Source organism: Mesoplodon mirus (assembly GCF_964341445.2).
Source record: "Mesoplodon mirus genome assembly, chromosome: 7".
Classification (NCBI taxonomy): Eukaryota; Metazoa; Chordata; class Mammalia; order Artiodactyla; family Ziphiidae; genus Mesoplodon; species Mesoplodon mirus.
The window spans coordinates 72,109,060-72,127,292 of record NC_138983.1 but is presented as its reverse complement, the minus strand read 5'-3'; the positions used below and the strand labels follow the sequence as shown (position 1 = coordinate 72,127,292).

The following is an 18,233-nucleotide window of genomic DNA, read 5'->3' as shown; positions in this document are numbered from 1 at the left end:
CTGCTCCCCATTCAGCACAGGTGGCCTCTGCCCACCCATTCCACAAGCAGCCGCTCTTACTTAAAAAGGAAGCCAGTGGTACCAGCAGAAAAGAGGCCCTTGGGAAAGGCCAATGCAGTAATTATTGTCCTGTTACCACGGAAATAGAGGTTTGCCTCTAAGGCTCCTTTGATGAGCTTTAAAATGAAAGTGACTTTCACTGTCTCCTACTTTGTGTTCTCTTGCTACACCCCGGCAGGAGAAGAAAGGGGGGAAGGGATGGAAAAGAAACACAATGAAGATCATTGATGCTGGGCACTGTGCTAGAGGCATCTTCTTATCTGAAGAAAATGAGTATAACCCTGGAATGCAGGACTAGGAAAACGCTTGGGGGCACTAGTGGGTATAATAGGCAGTTATGAGGCAGTGAGAAAGAGGCCAGGAGTATGAGAGAGGAAGAGAGGGGAGGGCTGGGGGTGACAGAGGGATGGAGGCGGGGGAGGGGGAGAGAGAGGGAGGGAGAGAGAGAGAGGGAGGGAGAGGGAGAGAGAGAGACAGAGAGAGACAGAGAGAGAGAGGGAGGGAGAGAGGGAGGGAGAGAGGGAGAGAGGGGGAGAGGGAGAGGGTGAGAGAGAGAGAGAGAGAGAGAGATCAACGGGTTGAGCCAAGCAAGGCAAGATGAAGACAAAATATTATGGGAACGGTCAGGAAGGCAAAGTTCATTTTCACTTAGTCCAGTAGGAATCTCAATGCTGAAATACCACGCAAATACGCAACCATGTAGGACCTTATCTGTATTCTCAATTTTCTCCCTTTTCTACACGTCATATTCTAACTTACATTTCCTTCTTTCCTAATGTTTCATTCTTTTAATTTACAATTGTTCTTTTACTATACATAGTTACTCTAAGCTGTTACGGCTTAACTATTAGTTAATTAAATATAAAGGTAAGAGAACTGCAGAGGGCTAGAGGCCGGATTGCCCTGAATGGCTTGCAGGCCCAAGAATAATCAGTGTATTTATCTCTGTCCCGTACTTTATAAAGCCCTTTCCCTACCGTCACCTTGGGCCCTCCTCACAACAGTCCTGTGAGGCAGGTGTGAATACTGTCCTCATTTTAGAGACAAAACCCTGAAACTCAGGAGTTTTGACTAGACCTAGGGTCCCTCTACAGCAAACCCCGTGTCTTCTCTTTACTCCACAGCTGCCTTTTGAAATAGAAATGAGCTGGTCTATATCAGCGCTGCCCAAAAGAACTCGCTGCAGTGATGAAATGTTCTCTATCTACTGAAGAGTGTCTGCATTCTCCAATAGGGTGGCCCCAAACCACGTGGGACCTGGAAGCACTTGAATGTGGCTCACGTGACTAAAAAGCCAACTTTTAATTTGGTTTATTTTACACTGCCATGGCCACATCCCACTGGGGGTCCTTACACCGGCGGTTCAGATCTTTAGTCCCCCACGCCCACCACATGAACGCAGGGGAAACAGGGCTCAAATACTGGCAGCCAGAGATGGCATGAAGTGCGATTAGTGATAAAAGAAGGGCAAACCCCGCCCCCTTGGCTTCCTCAGTGATGGCGGGAATGTTAGGAAATGACAGTGCTCAAAAGACACAGAGAGGAGACAGCGAGGGGGAGGGAGGGAACATTTTAGGGGAGCCCTCCTTTGAGCATGGCTCAGCCAAGTAGGCGTGCAGACCCCCAAACTCTGGGTAGAGAAACTCCAGCAATGCTTTGGGGACTACAGTGGTAAGCCGGCAGCAGGGAGAATTCTTCAAATGACTGCAGAATCTCAGCAGATTCTGTGGGCCCTGGATTTCTGGGATCATTAAAAGTAAGGATCAGCCCTGGCCTGGGATCTTAAAATCGTGGACCCCTCCTCCAGCAAGCCACCCAAGTTGGCAGCAGGTCAGAATCCACAAACAGGCATCCCTCCTCCAAACCTGCAAGGAGGCTAAGGGGTAAACTGGCCCAGCACTGTGTAAGAAAGACCCTTTTTTTGAGGCCAGAAATCACAATGGGATAAGGGATGAGGGTCAGCCCATCTGCAGTGTCCCTGTGAGAAAAGTGTGGGATGGAGGGAGAGGAATCAAGAAATATTCCCTCTTCCCTCTTAATGCAAACTGTTTTGCATTGTCCCTTAAGGATGGAGTTCGCCTTTCCAGGCATCTGGGCATTGTTTACCATTTTAGTGAGTAGGGTCTCATTTAACGAGATGACACCAAGATAAGGGCTGGAACTAGGGAAGAATCCCTGCACAGAGGGCTCCCTGAGCGGGCAGTATGGCAGGTGGTTAGAGCCTCTGGGGGGTCTGGTGGGCCTGGGTTTCAATTCCAGCTTGGACACTATAGACAGTTAGCTGTGTATGCAACCTAACCCTCTCACAGCCTATGAAACTAGGATAATACCTCCTCTCAAAGGGTCAGGGTTAGGAATTAATGACACAAAGTTTGTAAGGTGCTTGGCACAGTTCCTGGCATATAGCGATCCATCAGGAAATAGCGACTACAATTGTTTTTGTTATTTTCTTTTTTTAAAATTAATTTTTACTGGAGTATGGTTGCTTTACAATGTTGTGTTAGCCTCCACTGCACAACAAAATGAATCAGCCATACACATACAGATATCCCCTCCCTTTTGGACTTTCCTCCCATTAGGTTATCACAGTGCATTAGGTAGAGTTTCCTGTGCTATACAGTATGTTCCCATCAGTTGTCTATTTTATACATAGTATCAATAACATATATGTGTCGATCCCAGTCTCCCAATCCCTCCCACTCCACCCCTTTCCTCCTTGTCTTTTATTATTTTCTGATAAAGATGTGTATTAGTTTTCTATTGCTGCTGTAACAAATTATAATAAAGTTGGTGGGTGAAAACAATAAATAGGTACTGTCTTACAGTTCTTCGAGGCAGAAGTCTGAATTGGGTCTCATGGACTGAAATCACAGTGTCGGCAGGGCTACATTCATTTATGGAGGCTGTAGGGGAGCAGAATCTGTTCCTCTGCCCTTTCCTTTTTTCTTTCTTTTTTTTTTTTTGTGGTACGTGGGCCTCTCACTGTTGTGGTCTCTCCCGTTGCGGAGCACAAGCTCCGGACACGCAGGCTCAGCGGCCATGGCTCATGGGCCCAGCCGCTCCGTGGCATGTAGGATCTTCCCGGACCGGGGCACGAACCCGCGTCCCCTGCATCGGCAGGCGGACTCTCAACCACTGTGCCACCAGGGAAGCCCTGCCCTTTCCTTTTTATACAGGCCACCCACATGCCTTGGCTGTGGCCCCTTCCTCCATCCTCAAAGCCAGCCAGAGCGGGTGGTGCCTCTCACACCTCATCACTCTGCCCCCCTCCTGCCTCTTCCACTTTTAAGGACCTTGTGATTACATTGGGCCCACCTGGATAATCCAAGGCACTCTATCTAAACGTCAGCTGATAAACAACCTTAATTCCCATGTAGCATAACATATTCACAGGTGCTGGGGCTATGGTCGGGGACATCTTTGTGGGGCCATTGTTCTCCTTACCCCAGGCTTGGAAGGGAGGACGAGGGGAGAAGTCATTCCCATCTGTGCTCCCTCTAGCCTGCATATCCCAGCAGGGGCGATGCCTAAGAAACAGCTGGGCTGGGGACCTACCACATGGTGAGGGCTCCTACCAATTGCATCTGCTGGCTGGGGTGCTCTGGCCTGGATTCAACTCCTTCCTCCAGGTCGGGCCTGCATCTGTGAATGCACTGCTTGGTGCCAGGAGGCCGTGTTGTTCCACACAAATCACAAAGCCAAGCAGTGCCCTGGGCTCGTGGAGATCTTGTGACACTCTCACCGAAGAAGGAGGGCCTGGCTTGGCAGGCTGGTCAAATACCAGGTTGCATAGCTACATCCTCACACTGTGGGACTCCCTGTTCAAGCTGAAGCTGGGACGGCTCCGAGCACCAAGGCCTGGGTCCAAAATGCAGACAGTCCAGTTTATACAATGACTGAAGCCCAAATGAAATGCCATCTCAATACCTAAAATGTGCAGAATTTGCAGGGCAATGAAAATCTTGTAACAAGGGAAAAACAAAACAAAACAAAATAGTTTCTCCTTCCTGTTTGGTGATGTCAGAGGGCAATTTTCATTTTGTTCAAGTCTCAGGCTGACATTTTAACACGCGGCATTAGTTTTTCTGCTATTTTTATTACTACCTAAATGAATAAAAGCAACTGGTGTTCAATAAGCGTTTTAATGGTTGAGAAGAAAGTTACCAAGTAATGCAAAGTCCTCCTCAGCATCTATGTGCACAGAAGCCTGGCTTCTGTCCTCCACGTGCTCTCAATGACACGTACATGACCATCGGGGGAGCATCTAACTGTCTTAGTCCACTGCTCTCTAAAGCAGGATGCCGGAAAGGGCCACAGCGATGCTTTGGGGGGACAAAGAAAGGGACCTGAGAGTGGAAACTTTCCCACAGCTGACCTTTATGCTTTTCTTTTTTTCCTGTACAAATCAAGCATTTTATTGATATAGCAAGGAAGCACTTATTTATTCTCCATTTAAATACCATACGTGAGATTTTAAATCACATTTGGCAGTGTACTTCAGGATGCTAAGTAAGACTTCAGCCATATTGCTTTGGATTTCTTGACTTCTTGTTGTTTTCCATCACCCATTGGAACAATTAGCTCAGCTTCCACCTGGATCAAACTGGCGGGTTATCAGGATGCGGTTGACCTTTAAGCTTTGAAAACACTCAACTCACTGGAGTTCAAGAACTTCTGATGGGTTCCGAGGACACAGCAGTGCGTGCAACCAGCTGGAGATCCACAAACCATGCGACTGTGGGCCCAGCCCCTGGGCCCTCCTTGTTGTTTTCCTTCCTTCTCCCAGGCTGCCAGTCCACAGACCTCCATGCCAAAGCTCTCTTTAGTTATCTGTTATCTGGGGCCAACAGCTTGTAATAAGCCACCTCTGTTTGTCCCTTTTGATCCTCCCTTCTCAGACAGCTGGCTCTAGTTTGCTTAAAGTTCCTCCTGATGACTATCAGGTAAAAACTAGAGCCCACGGGTGGCAACCCTAAAGAGTGACAGGAGATCAAGGACAGACTTGGCATCTTGAATTTACGATTGTCATTTATTATTTCTCAGAAGCTGGCTGGTGACATAACGAGACTCACAAACAGATATGGTCTCTGTTTCCCAGACTCTGAAGGTACACATTCCTATCAGTTACTTTTAATAACCCTGAAGATACCCCAGCTACATCCCGTCGCCGACAGCCACGGCCTGCCTGGTGGGTCGGCATCCTTTAGGGCCTTCCCCCCCACCCCCAGAGCTGTCCTTCGGGGCTGCACTGCCAAGGTCAATGATGTTCCTGTTTGCACTGTGAGGTGATCCGCCCTTCTTGTGCTTGCCTTCCCTTTGCTGAGGGCTCATCAGAAATCATCTCTCAGTACTTTTTCTATTTCCTTTGTAGAACTCATGTAGTTTACTGCTTGTGTGTGAACCCTTAAGGACTGGGCTGTCTTTTTATAAAAAAACTTCACAGAAATACCTTAGCTCTTTTTTTTCAGGTTAAAAGGGAAGAATTCTGGAAAGGTGCTGGGTTCTCTGCATATTTTTTTCACTTGTCTAAATTATTTAAACAACATATTTCCAATTCAAGGATAAGAACGGGATTACCTAGCCAGCAGCCATTTGCATACTACTTTTTATTTTTTGATATATCTGCACACCATCTGTGATAGTCTTCCTTGATATTTCACGTTAAATCATCCCAAGCTTATACTATCCTTACCCTAAGCAATATTTGTAAAATCATGGGTTTGAGATGCTAGTTTTTATCTTTTTTTGAATTATAATTAAAATGTAATTGTTAAAAAGAAGTATTTCCCTGTCTACCATCTAAAATTATTTCCTGTACTATTAATGTTAGCCTCTCACTTTGGGATACCCTCATCTAGAATATAGTTTTGGGAAGAGACTTACATGAGGAACTTGAAAGAAACAAATCTACTGCTATTTCAACTTAGCCAGAGATAAAGAATTCTTATGGTCTGCTTACACTAACTTTGGAGAGTAGAGAATTTTAACATATTCAAGAATAATGCAGAATATCTCACTGCCTACAGGTCAAAACTTTTATACAAAATAGAAAATTTGTAAGCATTATTAAATCCTTTTTTTAAAGTCACCTGAATTATTTCTTTACAAGTTGGTCAGGGGACTCCCCTGGTGGCTCAGTGGTTAAGAATCCGCCTGCCAATGTGGGGGACACGGGTTCGAGCCCTGGTCTGGGAAGATCCCACATGCCACGGAGCAACTAAGCCTGTGCGCCACAACTATTGAGCCTGCACTCTAGAGTCTGCGAGCCACAACTACTGAGCCCTCCGTGCCACAGCTACTGAAGCCCACGCGCCTAGAGCCCGTGCTCAGCAACAAGAGAAGCCACCGCAATGAGAAGCCCGCGCACCGCAATGAAGAGTAGCCCCTGCTGGACACAACTAGAGAAAGCCCGTGTGCAGCAACGAAGACCCAATGCATCCGAAAATAAATAAATAAATAAATTCATTAAAAAAAAAAAAAAAAGTTGGTCAGTTATCCATTCAGTCTTAAATGATCACATCTGAGCAATTCCAGCTTGGAGAGAACCGGGAGACACTGTTGTCTCCTTGGTCCCACCATAGGGGTTGAGCTGGAACAACAGAACAAATGCCACCCATCTTTCCAGTCCCCACCCAAATCCTCCACCTCCAAAAGCAGGAACAAGCTCAGCTGTGATCTATGATCATTCCATTAACCTTGCAATGAAGCATTAAATTAAATTGCCTACTGCAGACTCTGCTTTCGCTACAAGGGGAAAAAGGCCTTCACTTTATGCTAATAGATTTACTAAGCAACTCCGTGTTTACAAGAGAATGCAAATAAGCAAAATAATTTAGCAAATTGTGAAATCTCCAGTGGGGGTGTTACAACAACTGATTTTTCTTTTGCTGATATTCACTCTAAAGATTTTAGTTATAGAGAGTTTTAGCCTTAGAAAGAGCAGTTCTCAAACGGTTCATCTTTCTATAGGATTTTCAAACCAATACTTTAAATAAAATTACAGGAAAAAAGCTGACTTGAGCTGGACAAGTCTTTTGTCCTCTCTGGTATCAATCACCACCTTGGATGCTGGGGAGACTCAGAGAAGGACATAGTTGAGTTGGTGGCAGAGCCTGGGCCTTGGGCAGACGCCAACTTCCCGACAACGAATTCAGCACTCTCCATACCAGCCCAAGCTTCCAAGTCTTCCCCAGAGAAGGTGAGGATTCCTCTTCAGCAAATTCCATTTCTGGTGGTAACTTCAAAATAATGCTGCCCTATTTCTCTGAAGCCAGAGTACTACAGAAGTCATATCACTCTCTGTAAAAAAGTATGTCCTGCTAAAAGAATAGTAAGAAGCTGGGCTTGTGATACAAATATCTGGCACAGTGATTTCAAACCACTCATATCAAAATTCCATGTTATGGGGACTTCCCTGGTGGTGCAGTGGTTAAGAATCTGCCTGCCAATGCAGGGGACACCAGGTTCGAGCCCTGGTCCGGGAGGATCCCACATGCCGCAGAGCAACTAAGCCCCTGTGCCACAACTGCTGAGCAGCCCCTGCTCACCACAACTAGAGAAAGCCCGCACACAGCAATGAAGACCCAATGCAGCCAAAAATAAATAAATAAAAATAAATTTAAAATTCCATGTTATGTCTCATGAACCCAGATGTGGAAAGAGGTCAAATATGCCAGAAAAATCCTTCAACAGTCAGATCATGAAAGGGTATTGAAATCTAGAAATATAGCACATCAGAGCTGGAAGGGATCTTGGAAATCATACAGTCCAAGCCCCTTCTTTAATAAATTGCTCATGGTCATAGAATTGGTTTGTGTCAGAGTAAAGACTAGAAACTTGGAGGCCAAATATTCTTCTTTATTATACTGTTTTCTGAAGCTCTTTTTGTCTCTGAAGCAATGAAGACCGGTCAAGTCCTATCATGTCAACTACTCAGCATGCAGTGTATAAAGCTACATGGTTAAGCCTTGCCTCCTATCACCAGGCAACCGGAGAATTATGGGGAAGCCTGCTCAGCCATGGCCAGGAGAGCTCCCTTCTACACACAGACCTTCTGTGCATCACCAGGGACTCTGTTCCTTCCAAGGTGCAATACCTAGAAAGCTGGCTAACAGAGGAAGAAAAGCAGATCCCCAGGGCCTGCTGAACTGATAAAGATGCAGTAGCAACAGTCAAAACAACAATAAAAACTGCCCAGCCTGAGTCGCTGGGCTCATGCTGTCAGAAGCACCATCCTACCCAGAAGCAGGATGCAAGAGCTGGTCAGCAGCCCTCTCGCTCCTGCTGTGCCAGCTCCTAATCAGAGGCCCAGCTTCAAGGCCTCCCAACCTCTTGTTCCATCCGCTCTCACTATCACTGCCCTCATTTCTCAGGCCCCTCTGGAATGACCTCCACACCTGGGCAACCCCAAGTGGAGCAGGCTTACCTGTCAGCATCTCCGAGGCCCAGGGAGGTGTTTCTTTGCAGGGTCTCCCGCACCACAGCCATCCCATCAGGGAGCCGGTTCAGGCGGCGGGTGTAGAGGCCAAGTCCACCATCGGTCATGTACCTTTGAAAGGAGAAGAGGATGACGCAAATGTATGGTTAAGAGCAAGTCCTGTGCCGTCCTGCGGTTCATATCCAGAAGGCCTGCATGGCCATCCCGTGCTCTAAGGGGGAAGGAAGTGAGGCTTTCCCAAGGCTCTGTCACTGATCACAGCCCAGGGATAACTCAGCTGACTCAACCCAAAGGATCGCCAGCTTGCTAGCAAAAATAAGTTGGCTTAATTAACCCAAACTCACAGGAATCTATGAAGCAGAAGGGAACTAGTAAATAAAATGAACTGTCAGATGCACTCATGACATTCTTTTTAATGTCAGCAATTATACAAGCAGGTGTTTTACCTAAGTACTGTGAATGGAACTGATAAGTCATCGGCAAATCATAGGGAAAAATGTTACAGAACAGTGCAGTGGAAAAAGTAGGCAAGCTTTTTAGAGGAAAAGAAAGAAAAGACGGAGGATACAAGAGCCAGCTTTGCCGTCGTGGGCAAGTCACTTCTCTGAGTCCTGTGTTTTTCATCTAAACTGTGTGAATATCACAGCCTTCCTGCATCACAAGGTGGACATGAGAATTAGTGAGATAAGGAATATCACAGCGCTCTATAATTTGTATACGATCGTATAAACAGAAGACGTTATTAGGATAGTCATCATCTTGAAGTAGCTACAAGGGTAAATTACACCTCCGATACTGATGTCTTAAGGGGGGTGTCCCAAACTCTCTGAATAGCAGTAATGCTCCTTTACTTTTCTAGATCTCTCGGTGATGCCACAAAGCTATCTTCTGATGAAATCAGTGTTGTCAGGGGGAAGGGGAGACCCCTGAAACTTTCTGTATAGATGGCTGACTATCTACCAATCAGACCAGTTCCTGAAAGATTAGCTACCAGGAGGAGGTAGTTCAGGTCCAAAGCAGCTTTACTTCATGTACCTTGGCTCCTCCACGACACCCCACAAAGGATACTGCTTGTGCCATCACCCCCATCTCCAGAGGAGAACAAGAATTCAAAGCAAAATTTGAGCAGAGTCAGTATCCAAACTCAGATCCCTTAAATTCCCACATGGGCCCTATCAGATAGACCTGCAATGCATCTGAAACTGCAAGTGATTTGCATTTCAAGTCTAATAATAGGAAGTAAGAAGACCAATGAACAAGTGGTTGTTTTGCTGCAACAGTCAGCTGAGCTACATCATGGAATGTTTCACTGCATTTGGTATCTTGGCTTTAGAATATATGGCGTAGATCCTGAGGGTTCCCAATCCTTGAGATTCTTCCACCTCTAGTTTAGGAACTTCTTAGGATATATGCTTAGAAAAATGGACTTACAGGATGCTTTGGAGGTTTCCCAGAACCAGTAGGGTCAAGTTAGGGTCAGAGAAGAAAGTTCTCACAGAAGCCATCTTGGGTGAGAAGGAGCTTCTGTTTTGGGTCAAAAGAACTCTCCCTTAGGGCAGCTTCCAGGATACCATGTCTGAATTGACTTATCTGATGGCCCCATTCACCCCCCATTTATGACATTAATGATCACAATGCCAGCATAATGGAAAATCTGCTGAAGTCAGTCAAACCGATTGTTTGTGCACCAGCAAAACAACACAACAGACTGGTTTTTTTCACTCAACTGTACGATAAAAACCACCCTGTGAATATACTAAAACCCAACAAACTGTACACTTTAAAAGGGTGAATTTTATGGTATTTGACTTATTCCTCAAGCAAAAGGAAAAAAGAAAAACCAAAAACCCCAGCGACTGCAGCTATAGTTAAATAATTATTTGTGTAATGACTTTTGGATGCTTGGTTCCCACACTGGATAGTGAACTCCTTGATTGCAGGGGCTATTTTATTTTGTTCAAATCTATATCCCATGTGCCTAACACATACTAAGTGCTTAATAAATATTGCTTTTGTTGAATGAAGCCCAAAGATACAGCCATAGGGTGAAGTTTAGCAAAAAACATTTTGGGAGGAAACCAATTACAGGTTCTTCTTCCTCTTAAATGTCAGCAAATTTGACATCTAAGACATATGGCAATTAAACTGTCTACCTGTCAGTCAACCCATCTGCCCATCCATCCACCCATCTACCCACCCACCCATTCAGCCAACAGATGTAGTGACCCTGGGTCCAGTGGTGGACTCCATGTGTGCATCCTACAATTAACGTAAGGAGAAAAAAAAAAAAAAGCACCTACAGAAAAATGCAGTAACTCTGCCAGAGGCTAGACTTTCTAGAGTAAATGCCGTTTCAAGGAGATTTCATTGGAAGCTCTTCAAAACACAATCTGCTGCACCATTAAACAAGGCAGTTAATTTCGATTTTAGCAAAGTCTGCTCAGCCATATAGATAAACAAAAATTTTTCAACTGGGGAGATCTTGTCAAAGGACAAACTAATTTTAGCATTCATTTCCCTGCTGGATTTTTATTGCTGGTGAAACAACACAAACGGCTGGGCAATTACACTTACCCGGGCATGTAGACAGAGGCCCACACATACACAGCCCTGGCTTTCTGTGAAGGCCAAGAGCAGAGGCTGGTGAGCATTCCAGAGACTGAATGCTGAGATGTGCTGCAGCCCCCAGCCCACTAACACTGGGTGCAAGATGGTGGTGTCAAAAACTGACCACTGGGGCTTCCCTGGTGGCGCAGTGGTTGAGAGTCCGCCTGCCGATGCAGGGGACACGGGTTCGTGCTCCGGTCCGGGAAGATCCCACATGCCGCAGAGCGGCTGGGCCCGTGAGCCATGGCCACTGAGCCTGCGCGTCCGGAGCCTGTGCTCCGCAACGGGAGAGGCCACAACAGTGAGAGGCCTGTGTACCGCAAAAAAAAAAAAAAAAAACTGACCACCGATGAAGGTGGGGGGCCTTGGAGAGATGGGACTGGATGTGCTAACTTAGCTTGTCAACTGCTGCTGGGAACTCTGATTTTGTTTAGGCAGAGAGGAGGGGAAAGTCAAGGATAAATCAGGATCCTCTGCCTTCTCAAATGCGCCAAAGACTGAAAGCCAGAATCAAATGTAACCAATGTGACAATGATCCAGTTTCTTTACAAATCTATTTCATTCATTTTGTGTGTCTGTGCGTGTGTGTGTGTGTGTGTGTGTGTGTGAGAGAGAGAGAGAGAGAGAGAGACAGAGAGAGAGAGACAGAGAGACAGAGGGAGAGAGAGAGAGAAAGAGAGGGAAGGAGGGAGGGAGGAGTCAGAAGTGGTTAAGGAAAAGAGGGAATTTACCTCTTCTCCCAGAGATTTGTAAAAACATATTCAACCATATTTTTTTAAATATTCAAAATAAATTCTATGTCCTCTCACTGCAAGACAGCACAACACTGGAGACAGCTGTCACTTGAACCAGCCTCACACTCAAGAACTTAAAGTATTTATTTCTAAAATTATCCACCAAATACAGTAGTCTGATTTATAAAAAGCTCTGTATATATTTTTAATAACTCTTCTGGTCTCAATGAAAAATATACATTTTTTGGTTCAACTCAAATTTCTACAGGAATTGGCTACTGAATGCATTAATATAGACTGCTGTCAGTTCATCCCTTTAGGAAGCATAATTTTAGAGATGAAGCCGTCACTGGTGTGCTGATCTAAAAGACCAGCCCTCGCCCTGGAAGGTGTAAAGGTTTATGTTCCTGACGGCTCAGGAGGCTGGGAGGGATGGCTGCATCCCATCTCTGGGATGCAGCTTTATCAGAGACTCCCATTGGGTGGAGATGCAATGACTTGCCTGAGGTCAGAAGGAAAGGAACCAGCTGATCTAGGGACCGAACCCCTGAGCACCAGGGCCACACTTTCCTTCTCCGTGGAGAAATAAATAATTAGTGCTGGAGCCTAATGAGGTGCTGGTAATATCCTAATGCTGGCTTGCTGGGGTCCTAAGCCACCAGGCAATTGAACAATTTCCACACTGTCCTCCCGAGTTCCGCAGTGATGGGTGGAGGTTCCGCTGCTTCCCCAGAGGCTCCTGGATGGAGAGTGGGAGCCTCTGCTAAAGAGACACGGTGTCCGTGGGGTGTTTTTCTTGCTTCTCAAGGCTGGGGCACCCTGGGGTGGCCCATGAGCATCAGAGTTAGGAGCATGGCTCTAACTTGCCAGCGAGTCCTGGGTTTAAAGTCTCCCCTGCCCCTTGCTAGCTGAGGGCCCTTGTGTGCATCATTGTTAGCAAATACTAATGGTTACTGATGCTTGCTGGGTGCTGTGCTAAGTGCCTCACATAAGTCATGACATCTTCAAAAGAGTCTTATCAAGTGTTATTTTTATCTAGATTTTTTAGATGAAGACAATGAAACTGAGGCCAAGATCAAGTACAGGTAGGTGGGTTTTAATCCCAGCTTTGTCACTTTTGGAGGGTAATTTCTCCAAGTTTTGGTTTCCTCATCTGCAAGATGAGTGAAACTACAGATTAACCTCACAGGGCCATGGTGGGTAGACTGAGACAGTGTGTATAATGCCCAGAGCCTGCTACATCAGGAGCCCTTAAAATTGATTAGCTGCTGTTACTATCAGCAGCAGCAATGGCTCGTATCTCTGAGTAGTGACTCTGCAGTCCCTCCTCCCCTTTCAATTCCACAAATATTACGTGCTCTGTGTCAGGCTGGGGTTACAGAGACAGGGAGGTCTCATTCCTGTCCTGCTTAGTGAAGCTCAAAGTCAACAAGGGTCTCAGATATGTAAATAGGTAACTCTCCTACTGCAGGACGAGCCATATTCCAGATGGATGTATGACAGGCTCTGTGCATAAAGGGGAAGGAGTCACAGTTGGCCTTTGAAGGGTGCATAGGAGTTTGCCAGCCAAAGGAGGAGGATCCATCTAGGCACATAGATAACATGTACAAAAGCAGAGAGGAGGGTAAGAGGATGGGAAGTAGTTCACTGTTGCTAGAGCAGCAGGAACAAAGACAGGAGCTGGGCTGCAAGGGGACTGGGGCACAGTCAGGAAGGGCTGGGAGGCCAGGCAGGGCTGAGACCTTTGCCCGGAAGCCAGGGAAGCTATGAAGGTAATAAGCTAGTGAGTAACAGGTTTTCGAAACCTCCACCATTCAACACTCCATTTTTGGCAAGCACTGTCTCACTGATATCTCCTGTAGATTTTTCAGAACACGCCACTTGTCTGGATCCTGTCTGAGGCACCCCAGACCTTCGGGGAATGACCAGACTTGCAGGGTAGACCTCACCATCCCTCCAGCTAAAAGAGACCTGTGAAGGCAACAAGCCTATGACAAGGAACTTCCTCAACAAAATAGGTGCATCCTGCGTAACGGACAGGAGCTATGAAAAAGCTTTGGAATCTCATAGGACCTGTCAGAACAAATACGCTAAATTCTGAGTCCAACGTCGTCAACAGATCTCTCCTTCTTTCAATGTACATAGTGAGGCAACAATGTAGAACGAGTGAAACTGGCTCTGTGAGTCACCTTCAGAAGGAGGGAAAGAGAACCCCTCCTTCCCAAAGTTCCCAACCTGGCACATAAGGAACACAAACCGGCTCGCGCACTAATCGCAAAGGAAATCACCTTCTGTCAAGAACTGGGGGAGGTGAGAGGGGATGGGAAGGGAGAAAAATATGTACACTGATGTATTTCAGTGTATTCCTAATAGAGCACAGCATAAAAAAATTTAAAACTCTCAGAGGCAAGAAATGAAAGCAATACCGACAGAAAAAAAAAATCGAGCCTCAGTGATTACTTTTCTTCAAAGAAATGTCAGCTTGTCTGTATTTCTGGGACACACATTTGGTTTAAATGTGAACATAGCAAAGAAAAATGGAATAAAAGAACTGCATATTTAAAAACTATTCCTTGCCAACATGAATATAAATATATGAACATATACATCAACACATACTTCGTTGTATAAGGTTAAAGAAAATGACGTGGGCGGATGAAAAGACCTTGCATTCAGTTTCACCAACACCCAAGTCCCCAAACAACCAATGCTTTCACAGTGCTTTTCTACTCCATTACAATAGCCCTGACATTTATATTCTAAGTTTATTAGGATGTAAATTGAGTTTCTGGACCAACCTGTAAAAGGATCCCTTTAGTTTACGGCCTCTTAGAAGTCAGATGAATAAATTTCACTCTGGGTCATGGAAGGACAAACTGACAAGCAAGTCTAACAAAGCTGCCTGAAGCCTTTTGAAGAAAGTTGATCTTAGTGACAAAAAAGAATCTGCTACATTTGACTTAAGGGGAGAAGATGCATTTGAAATGCAAAAACATGGTCGGAAAAAAACAGATTTTTAAACTTTTCAGTGCTCTTTTCGGGCAGATGTGAGAGTTCAGTTTTCCTCTCCAGCAAAAATAATAATCATAATAGTAAGACCGCAACACAAAAATTTAGGTGAACACTTAACATTTTACTAACGAAGCACCTGGAAACTGCTTTGCCCTCAGGTTTTAGGCACAAAATCTGAGGCAACTATGGCATATTTCATTTACCAATCCACCCCCCTGCTGCCCTCACCTCCAATGACAAGTACGGAAACGTATCACAGAGCGATTCTAAGACCCTACCCACTGCATAGCCTTAATATCTAAAAATCAAATAAAGGTGAGTCCTAATCAAAGAACAGGTTGCTGCTGCTTCTCTATCATGGACCACCCCAAACTGACACACAATGAAATGAAACTTACAGCAGCCTTCAGAGAGAAAATCTAAGTTTGAATGTCTTTCTTCATTAGGTTTCCCTGCAATAATGGGACTTCAGGTATAAATAATCCAGACTAGACAACACAAATAATCAAGAAACATTTCTTTGGCGTTCATGTCTTTTAGGGAACTCCTCCAATAACTCTGCTGGCAGAGGGAGAGGGGGATGTGCCCCTACAGGACCAGTTTCCTACCTTCCTGCTCGGAGCAGGGTTGGGGCAGCAGTCAGCACCGCTTCCCACTGTGCTCTAGGACAGCTGGCTCTTCAGGACATCCCCGAGCTGGTATCTTGCTCTTTTTAGGAGGATATGAGAGTTCAATTTTCCTTTCCAGCAAAATCTGCCCTTATTTCGCTGAATCCTGGAGCAGCCACCCGAGGCCAGAGCACAGAACAGGGCTATGGCAAACAGATGTCACTTTCACTGCAGGGAAGTTCCTTCAGTGGCCAGGAAGCCACCAACCGGGAGCATCCACAGCTCAAGGGGCACCAGCTCCGTCCGTGGCTCATCTGCATCTCACTTCAATCTCATCGAGTCAGTCCTGGCTGTGAAGTGAGTCAGACGATTGGGGAAACCGTGGCTCAATTCTCTGAGCCTCGTGTAGCAGGAAGGCAAGCCTGCAGAAGTGAGCCAGGCTCAGCAGGTCTGGAGCCTACTCTGGCTACCTAGTCACCGGAGCACGCCTCTCTGGGGAGCACTGTAAAGACGTTGCTAAGTGAGTCAGGCAAGAGCTCAGCTCCAGCAAGCCACGGAGACAGAGGTAACAGCAGGAAAAAGCAGGCCTGAGTAAAGGAGGAGTCAAAAGGTCCCAGGGGGCCCCATTAAGCCTCACTGGGTGAAAGTGGTGCCACAGACTTTATTTCTGAAAGCTAGGTGCTGCAAAGCTGCTTGAAGAGAACAGAAGGCACACTGCAGGGGTCATGCCACAAAACTCAACACCTGCCTCATCCTCTACCTGCCGCTGAACCAGCAGCTTCAGCATCAGCTGGCAACTTATTGGAACTGCGGCATCCCAGACCTCCTGAATCAGACCCTGCAGTTCAACAAAGTCCCCACGTCGTTCTAATGTGCATTAAAGAATGGAAAGCAGTGACCTCAGGCAGTGGTCTCCGTAGTGGAGAGCATAAGATGACCCACAGGGGTAAAAACTAAAATGCTTCTGTTTATATTTATTTCTCATCACATCCCTTGTAAATCCTGTGTGTATGCAGGTATTATAGTATGCACAGTGTTTCAGTCACAAAGCATATGTTTAAAAAACAAATACAGTGTCTAATGGAGGAACAAGCTCTTTCTGACGCAACCAAAAGCAGTTTAGAGACCACCATCTAAAGCAGAAATTCCTAAATCTTCTTAAGTTGTGGACCCGTCAGAGAAACCCCTGAAAGCCATGGAGCCTGTCTCTCGTATGAATAAAACATGTATCCAGTTCAAGTCAGGTCACAGACCCCCCCCCCCAACCCAGGCCCCGTGTTAGTGGCCCCTCTGCGGAGTTAGGGCAGAAGTGGATCCTGGCTGAGTGGGTCCCTTCAACATATACAGTTTCCACAGAGCAAGGTGTTTGCTTGTCTTTGCTGTAAACGGACTTCACACTGGCACATGGCATCGCTGTAACTCACAAGTCACCCTGGCTTCTAGCACACAGACTCAATCTCACCACTGCTGTGGGTTTGGGTTTGCCTCCACCAAACTCCTAGCAGAGGAGAGACTGATCTAGCAGGAAAATTCCTGCATGGTGATGAAACATGCTGCTACGGTTCTTGCATCTTTTGCAAATTGTAATGGGGATTTTTACAAGTCGAACAAAATTCCATCAACCATTGATTACCAGAGCATTTCGGTTTAGCTTGCCTACGGATCTATACATATATCAATGCTATACATATATTTTAAAAAATCCGTAACTGTACTGATAAAATACACAGTCACACAGAGAGCCAGGGATTATAACAATTTATCCCTATTTATGACCCCTATTTAAATAAATACACACATATAAATTTTTCATTACAACCCATAACTATGCTTGTTGAAAATGGGTGTTGGCAGGGCACCCTCCTGAAGAAAGGCTGCACGCTTTGGAAATTTGACAGTCCCCATGTCTGGAATTTGGTCTGGCCTGAATTCTCTTTATTGTGGTTCAACTGTCAGTGTGGGATTGCAGCAAGTATTTCTAGCACGAGCAGGAAGCTTTTTGTCCACCTACTGAAAGATGAAACACATTCTAGCACACAGGAGACGGTTCTCTAGACAAAGCCTCTTTAAGCTCTTTCTTGGAATGAAACAGATGGTGAAAGGAGACTGACTGATATCCAGGAATTCTCAAACCTCAGAATATACCCGAATCATCTGGGGAACCCGAGAAAAATGCAGACTCCAAGGCCCCAGCTTCACAGATGCAGAATGCCATTAGTGGGGCCCAAACCTGCATTTTTAAATAGACCTTTTTTTAAAAAAGCATTTTGAGGTTTACAGAGAAACTGCATGGAGGAAAGTAGAGTTCCATTAAACTCCTTTTCCCCTTCCACCAGTTTCCCCAATTAACATCTTGCATCAGTGTGATACGTTTGTTAAAACTGATAAACTAATATTGATACATTATTATTTGATACTAATAATTATCTGATACTAATAACTAACATTATTATCAAGAATATTGATACACTATTAACCAAAGTCCATAGCTTACGTTACAGTTCACTGTGCTGTATAGCTCTATGGGTTTTGACAAATGCATAATGATATGTATCCACTGTCACAGTATCACACAGCTAACGTTTTATTGCCCTAAAAACATCCTGTCCTCCCCTGTTCATCCCTTCCCTCAAATCTATATTTTTAACAGACATGTAATTTTCTTTTTTTTTTTTTTTGGTTAAATAATTTTCTTGCAGTCAGGATCAAGCTGTCAGAAATGCTGGTTTAAGTCTTGAGAGCTGGATGGAGGAACTGTGAGCTAGACTGACCTCA

General features: G+C 45.4%; 1 protein-coding gene across 8 annotated transcripts in view; it reads right to left on the bottom strand.

The window, feature by feature from the left end:
* The window catches only part of NAV2 (neuron navigator 2), a 768,613-nt gene that overhangs the window by 117,760 nt on the left and 632,620 nt on the right, over positions 1-18,233 (bottom strand). For all 8 annotated transcript variants that reach the window (XM_082628907.1, XM_082628910.1, XM_082628903.1 and 5 more), the window contains one exon: positions 8,486-8,608. In XM_082628907.1, the coding sequence (XP_082485033.1) occupies positions 8,486-8,608 (123 nt within the window). The remainder of the gene's footprint in view (positions 1-8,485; positions 8,609-18,233) is intronic.